The sequence below is a fragment of the Barbatula barbatula genome (genome assembly GCF_947034865.1).
Source record: "Barbatula barbatula genome assembly, chromosome: 12".
NCBI lineage: Eukaryota > Metazoa > Chordata > Actinopteri > Cypriniformes > Nemacheilidae > Barbatula > Barbatula barbatula.
Window position 1 is genome coordinate 12,857,496 of NC_136775.1, and position 7,171 is coordinate 12,864,666.

At 38.1% G+C, this 7,171-nt stretch overlaps 1 protein-coding gene across 2 annotated transcripts; it reads left to right on the forward strand.

Annotated features, from left to right (window-relative positions):
* Positions 1-2,514: 2,514 nt before the first annotated feature.
* On the forward strand, positions 2,515-6,961 carry cxcr3.3 (chemokine (C-X-C motif) receptor 3, tandem duplicate 3). Of its 2 annotated transcripts, none has more exons than XM_079470441.1 (3): positions 2,515-2,722; positions 3,270-3,650; positions 5,342-6,961. In XM_079470441.1, exons 2-3 carry the CDS (start codon positions 3,306-3,308, stop codon positions 6,098-6,100), a joined length of 1,104 nt encoding a protein of 367 aa, XP_079326567.1. In that variant the 5' UTR covers positions 2,515-2,722; positions 3,270-3,305; the 3' UTR covers positions 6,101-6,961. The 2 variants fall into 2 exon arrangements, with proteins under 2 accessions (XP_079326567.1, XP_079326568.1); XM_079470442.1 differs by having other exon boundaries at positions 3,300-3,650.
* The last annotated feature ends 210 nt before the right edge of the window (positions 6,962-7,171 follow it).

Consider the following 7,171-nt stretch of genomic DNA (forward strand, 5'->3'; position numbering starts at 1 on the left):
CATGTGACTCGTTTCCTTAAATGAAAGACTTAAGGGACAGGTGTGCCTTTATGTTGAAATACATTTTTAAAGTAAAATAGATCATATAGTAAATTAATATAGGAATAGTGTGTAAAATGTGTGTATAGTTCAAATTTTGGGATTAAGTCAAGTCAGTTTCATGTAAATAGCGCTTTTTTACAATTTTCATTGTTACAAAGCAGCTGTACAAGAAAACATTGACTATAAGCAAAACATAAAAGGTTATGCAAGTCAAAACACAGGTCAGACAGACTATAAATTCCTATATGCAGTATTAATAAAATAAGACTATAAAATTCTATTCAGGATTAAGAGTTCACGCTATTCTTGTAAGCATTTCAGTTTACACAAAAATGAAACTTCTGTCATAATTGACTCACTTTACTAATTTCTAACCGGTATGAAAGTCATACAGGTTTGAAATGACATGAGGATAAGTCAATGATGACTATCATTGCAAATTTATTGAGGGATTTTTCAGTCAGAATATAAACTAAAAGTCTAAAACTGAAAGTTTTAAACCAAAACTAAATGTCTAAATTTGAAACTAAAAGTCCAAGTTGAAAATGAATTTGGTATATCAAATGTATTTTCCCACGTGACATGATTAAAGTTTAATAGATATGTTTTAATCATATAACCTTTGTTTTAATCATATTGTGTGCTATATAACCATTGAAAATTACATTGACACAGAAGGCAATTAAACTTGCAAACAAAGGCTGGATACTATGAGGCGCCGTATAGGGTTTAAATCAAACTGCGCTTATGAATACATATATAAAAGCGTCCATACACACATACATTGCTCACATATACATGTATAGTATTGGATGTTCAAGCAAACACATATGAAAAACATGTGCGCACTAATGTGAAATCCATACCAATAGGCCTACATATTATGTTAGTAATGCATGCATGTACACTTTTTCACGCATACATATAAACTCGATGCGTGCAAAACACATCTATAAAACACTCGCACATACATACAAACTCGATGCTTGCAAAACACATCACTCGCACATACATTTAAACTCTGCACACACGTCTATAAAGTTCTCGCACATACACTCGATGTGCGCAAAACACATCTAACACTGAGAGCGATAATAGCATTGAAGTTCATTAGTCCTTTACTTGCTTGTGCAAGTTGCAACGAAGATTATATAGCCGATTTCTATTAGGGTGGCCATTTCCATAACACCAAAAAGGAGGACACTTTGCAGCATTTAGTGAGGCAAGAATAACTGCATCTGGTGTATTCGCAAATACAATATAATTTTGTCTATCATATCTATGGTATCATGATACAGTGATTCTGAAATAGCCAACTCTATTCATTGCCAGACAATTTGATCAACAACATATCTTGATGTAGACCTGTGTAACAGAAGAGGCAAAAATGTGTTTGTTCACAGTATTTGTATTTATTCAAGACACTCCTGTATGACTGGTGATGCTTGACTGCATGATAGACTTTACAAAGATCTGCAGCGGAGATTTTGTCATCCTGAGGTGATGTTGCCTCTCGAAAATAAGACCTAAGGGAAGAACCAGCAGCTCGTCGGTCACCTTTATGTTTTTCAGCGCTGGCATGTCGGTCAATGGCGGCTTTCCCTTTACAACTAACGTCCACTTCACAGCGACATAGTGTGCAAAATAAATGGAAAGCATCTCTGCTGCTTTTTGATATGAATTCGTGCTCTTTTGTACATTCCGGATTAAATGATGTCGGACGTTTCGGCATGTTAATTATGATGTGACGTAGCCAGTACGTGCTCCACCTCCACGTCGTGGAGGCTTGTTTACGTTTTTAACCAATTATATATCAGATATTTATTTGACACCTCATTCAGCCAATCATTTGTTTGACCGGAGATCTTACGGCGTCAGACGCTGCTTCGTCCCAATAAAGGTTTAACAGCGCATCTTTAAGGCCGATTCAGCGCAACTCCGAAAAGGAGGACAAATGAGTGTCCGGTTTGAGGCTGCGCCGGACACCGGACAGGGGGCTTAAAATCCGGACTGTCCGGCCAAAAACCGGACGTATGGCCACCCTAGGCTCCATACATGTTTTCCGAGACTCGCATTGCTCCTTGCCCGATCGACTTTTAACTATGGCAAAGCAACGATATAAATTAACCTATAAACTAGCTTTAAGACATATAAACGAAATTGTGTATAATGAGCAGAAGCTGAAGTTCACTCACGATTAAAATAAATGTATTCACCCTTTCTTCTGCAGAACACAGAAGATAATTGGAAGAACTTTAGTAAACCTTATCAACTGTGACTTAAATGATACGGACAGTGAAACATCTGAGACATTTCTCAAAACATGTGTTTCAAACGTGTGACCGGCTTTTTAAACGTATTTCAGAACATTGACCACTAGAGGACACTGTTGTCTGAGCGGGGCAAGAGTGCGGGGTTGTTGGTAGGAGGGAGCTAGAGAGCTACTGAGATCAAGCGATAACCTTTAAAGTTAAGGTGAAGACGAAGAAAACCAACACAATAACGCTGTGATCCTCATCATCGTTACCTACTGTACTTTGTTACACCCTCAGAGCAAACAAGCGTCTCAACTGAACATATAAGCACAAAAGAAGAGACGGTTTTAAAGATGAGGATATAGCAAATACGATATAAAGCGAGATAAACATCTTGAGTGAGAAACAGGAACACGAGCGCACTTGTAAGTCTAAGTTGGCCTTCTCCTTTTAAGTCATCGAGACATTTAACGTTTTATGATTAATTCTCCCTCTTTTTATTTCATTCCGGACTTTTCTGCCATTGTACTGTTCTCGGGTCTGCCGTGTGATATGCGTTGTAATGGCGTTTGATGTTTGATTTACAGCTTTCAGAGATAAACTATACAACTTCAATAGCGCGTTAACAAAACAAACTGCCTTAAGTGAAACCGAACCTAAAAGTCAATGTATGAGAACAATTCAAGACCTTTCTTAAACAAACACAACAAACCATATCTCTGTTTATTTAGCAACCTGATATACGGATTAATATTGCCTCACTGACACGACAATACTGTACATTTTCCGTCCTTTCATTTGTGCTCGCGAATTCACCTATTTTTGACTTAAGCTGTTAATAGGAAATTCCGCTTTCTTTGTTGTTGCGACATCATGTGAAACCCCAGCATGTGACCCTTGCTTAACTTATATGAAAACGTATCTCACAACCCGGCTCAAGTAGACGGATGTTAATCTGCATGTATTTTACAGTGCCTTTGTGAAAGTCTCGTTTGGTTGTAGTTAGACATGGACGTAGAACTGCACGGACTCTTTGAGCATAACAATTCCTATGACTATGAGGATTATGTGTATACGGTGGAGGACCATCATTCCAGAAGCTGTGGCTTCGGGGAAGTCTTCATCCCAGTGCTGTATTCTGTGGCGCTGTTATTGGGACTGCTTGGAAACGGACTGTTGTTGGTGATATTGTGGCGTAAAAGACGACACTTGAGTGTGATGGACGTGTTCATCCTGCATCTGGGTGTAGTTGATGTTCTGCTGATGCTGACGCTGCCCTTCTGGGCTGTAGATGCAGTGAAGGGATGGATCATCGGCACAGGGCTCTGCAAACTCACTGGGGCTTTGTTCAAGGTGAGTGGTTATTTGTCTTAGGTTAGCTGATGTATTGGCAAAATAGAAATGTTTACATCGATGTATTTGGCAGGTGCCAGATCCAAATTTACTTACAGTGCATTTACAGTCAAGTCAAGACAGCTTTATTTATATAGCGCTTTTGACAATTTTCAATGTTACAAAGCAGCTGTACAAGAAAACATTGACTATAAGTAAAACATAAAAGGTTATGGAAGTCAAAACACAAGTCAAATATCAGACACACAATAAATTCCTATATGCAGTGTTAATTAAATAAGACTATGAAATTCTAGCAGCCCCCGGCCAGGCAAACAGTGCAAAACAGTATGCAAACGGTGGCGAGGAACCCAAAACTCCATTGGAGGAGAAAAAACCTCAGAGGGAAACCAGGCCTAACCAGGGGATTCCAGTTCCCCTCTGGCAAAAACTGCAGCCTTTGCACAAGCTCGACAGTGCTTGCTCAACAAGGCAAAATAAAAAAAGTTAGATTTAAAATTATCATTAATAATCTAAATGCGATGCTTTATAGGTAACCAGTGCAAGGTTGACAGAACCGGGCTAATATGCTCATACTTTTTGTATAAGTATAAGCTTCTCTGCATCTGATGGTGACAGCATATGACGTAGTTTAGATATATGTTTAAGATGGAAAAACACAATTTTACAGGTGTTGGCGACCTGGTTCTCAAATGACAGAGTACTATCGAATATAAAGCCAAGATTCTTAGCTGAAGATGAGGGTTTTATGGAACATCCATTAATAGTTGAGCAGTATTCTTGGTTGTTACGTAGGGCTGTTTTCGGTCCGATAAGTAACACTTAAGTTTTGTCCGAGTTCAGTAATAAAAAATTGCTACTCATCCACTTTTTTATATCGACTATGCATTCCACTATTCGATGGAATTGCTGTGTTTCATGAGGCTTAGAGGAAATATGAAGTTGCGTATCATCAGCATAACAGTGAAAGCTTACTCCGTGTCGCTTTATTATATCTCCTAGAGGTAGCATGTATAATGCGAAGAGCATAGGCCCTAAGACTGAGCCCTGTGGTACACCGTACTGGACTTGCGATTTGCGTGATACCTCATTGTTTATTGCTATATATTGAAAACGGTCGCATAAATAAGATCTAAGCCCTTTCAAAGCTATTTCCTTAATACCGACATCATTTAGGAGCATGCTGTGGTGAATGGTGTCGAATGCAGCACTAGGATCTAGCAGCACCAATAAGGAGATACAACCTCGGTCAGACGCCATAAGCAGAACATTTGTAACTCTAATCAGAGCAGTCTTTGTCGTCGCCGTAAGGTGGTACCGTCCCGTGTAGATACTATGTGAAGAAGAAAGCAAGTCCTACAGGTTTAAAATGACAAGTGGGTAGATAATGTCAGAATTTTCATTTTTGGGTAAGCTATGCCTTTGACGTATACATATTTTATTAGTAGGGGGTTCCCTAAGAATTTTGACCTTTGCACTTCTTATACAATACTCTACCAATTGAGCTACATAAATGTAGATTACTAAATAAATGATCTTAAAAAATTATTTATGGGGAAAAAATGAACAAATATTATATATATTTGTATCATCATAATTATATAGTAATATACAATATGCTCGTCTAGTATGATTGTTATTCAAGTTAATAACTATTGTAGTAACCTTTCCCAAAAATCTTCTTTCATCAGATTAATTTGCACTGTGGCATCTTCATGCTGGCCCTCATCAGTCTCGAAACGTACCTGTCCATCGTCCGTGGCATCCAAATGTTCTCTCGTAAAAATCCCACCGTGATTCACCTCAGCTGCTTGATCATCTGGATTATCAGCCTGCTCCTTTCCACTCCTGACTGGATGTATCTGAAAGCCATTGTAGATCCAGCCAATCCACATCAAAACCTGTGTGATCACGTTTACCCCAGTAATGACTTCCGTGTTGCCATCCGTCTTTTATTAATTGTTGTAGGCATCATTTTGCCTGCGCTGGTGCTACTGTTCTGTTGTTCCTGCATCTTGCTATATATGTGTAACACATCCAGAGGACCACAGAAGAAGAACTACAGAAGAACACGTGTCTTTGCGATGATGGTGCTAGCTTTTCTCATCAGCTGGACGCCCTACAACATTTCCTTCGTCATAGACACTGTCGCCGTAACAGCATCAAAATGGTGTGATGGAAAGCTATGGACAGCTAGTGGCGCAACAGGTGTTGTGGGCCTCCTACACTCTGTGATAAAACCTGTGATTTATTTCGGTCTCTCCAAAGAGTTCAGGCATCGTGCTGTGACTATGGTGAAGTTTAGGCATTGTGAGACAGACAGCAGCAATTTTTCGTTGTGGGACTGTGGTGAAGTTGTTGGAAGTGTCCAACAGGAGGAACAGAGTTCACTTCGTCGGATGTCGAATGACATTAAACAAACATCAAAAATTCAGGATGAGAATATATGAAGAAGCATCAAGTGTGGAGAATACGTGTCTCTTTTATTCAATTTATCATATTTATAATGATAAACATATAAGCTTTCAAATAAATTGCACAGGTATGCAATGGCTTATTTATGGTTGATGGAGATCCCCCCAGGAATTGCATTGTGTTGTTTAAGCACAGGAAAAGAAATGGACTGACAATTTTAATGGGTTTGATGGAAGGAGTGCAAGGGCTGATAAATTAAATCTGGATTGTACTGTATCACAAAGCATCTTTCATTTGCAATAATGTTTAGGTACAATGAATTTACACTTAAAGTGAAGATGATAATTATTGATGCTTTATTGAACCGTGACAGAAATGGTCTTGTTATTTTCTTTTTTGCACTTTAAAACCATTTAATCTTGTCAGTGTAGTTATGCTCGTGCTTATGGAATTATTTTGTCCAGTCACCTACTGAAACTATTTTTCTTTAGGTTGGCTTGCCTTAAGTGTTGTAGATAATCTGAAAGGTGGGGTACATGTTATATGCCTTATAAGATTTGCCAAAGGCTTGGTCTTAAAGTAGTAGTCGGCTACAACAATTTGATACAATGCTAACATCGGATAGGCTAATCTGACTGTATTTGGTTTTGAGATCATCTTTCTGCATTAGTTGTTAACGGTGTTCACGCAAATGTGTTATTTCCCATGTTAATTTAAAAATTTACAGTTTTTCTTACATGTTTGTGAAACATGTTTTTGTACTGTATGCACATTTGGAAAAGTGTCTTTTTGGAATATTTGCTTAAGTTGCTTGATAACTGAATTATATATTTTATTACTGTATGTCAGTAAATATCGGTATAGGTCATACTGCACATTAAATGTTCAGGAATGTCTAGTTTTCATTGTTTTTTTATCTGGTGTTCTAGATCTTTCATTGGTCAAAAACAATATAATATACAGTAGAATGTAACTCACATCTCATGGTTTGGTTAATTTGGTGGTACGGTGTAGAAAAATGATATTGAAATTTTGATACGTACAGTTACAAATAATGATTGCGTGACTGCACAGAAATAGCTCAAGCATGAGACAGTGAAATTCCC

Coding starts and splice junctions, on each gene's coding strand:
- cxcr3.3 (XM_079470441.1), top strand. CDS start 3,306: ATGGACGTAGAACTGCACGGACTCTTTGAGCATAACAATTCCTATGAC. Junction 3,651..5,341: donor TCACTGGGGCTTTGTTCAAG/GTGAGTGGTTAT, acceptor TTCTTTCATCAG/ATTAATTTGCACTGTGGCAT.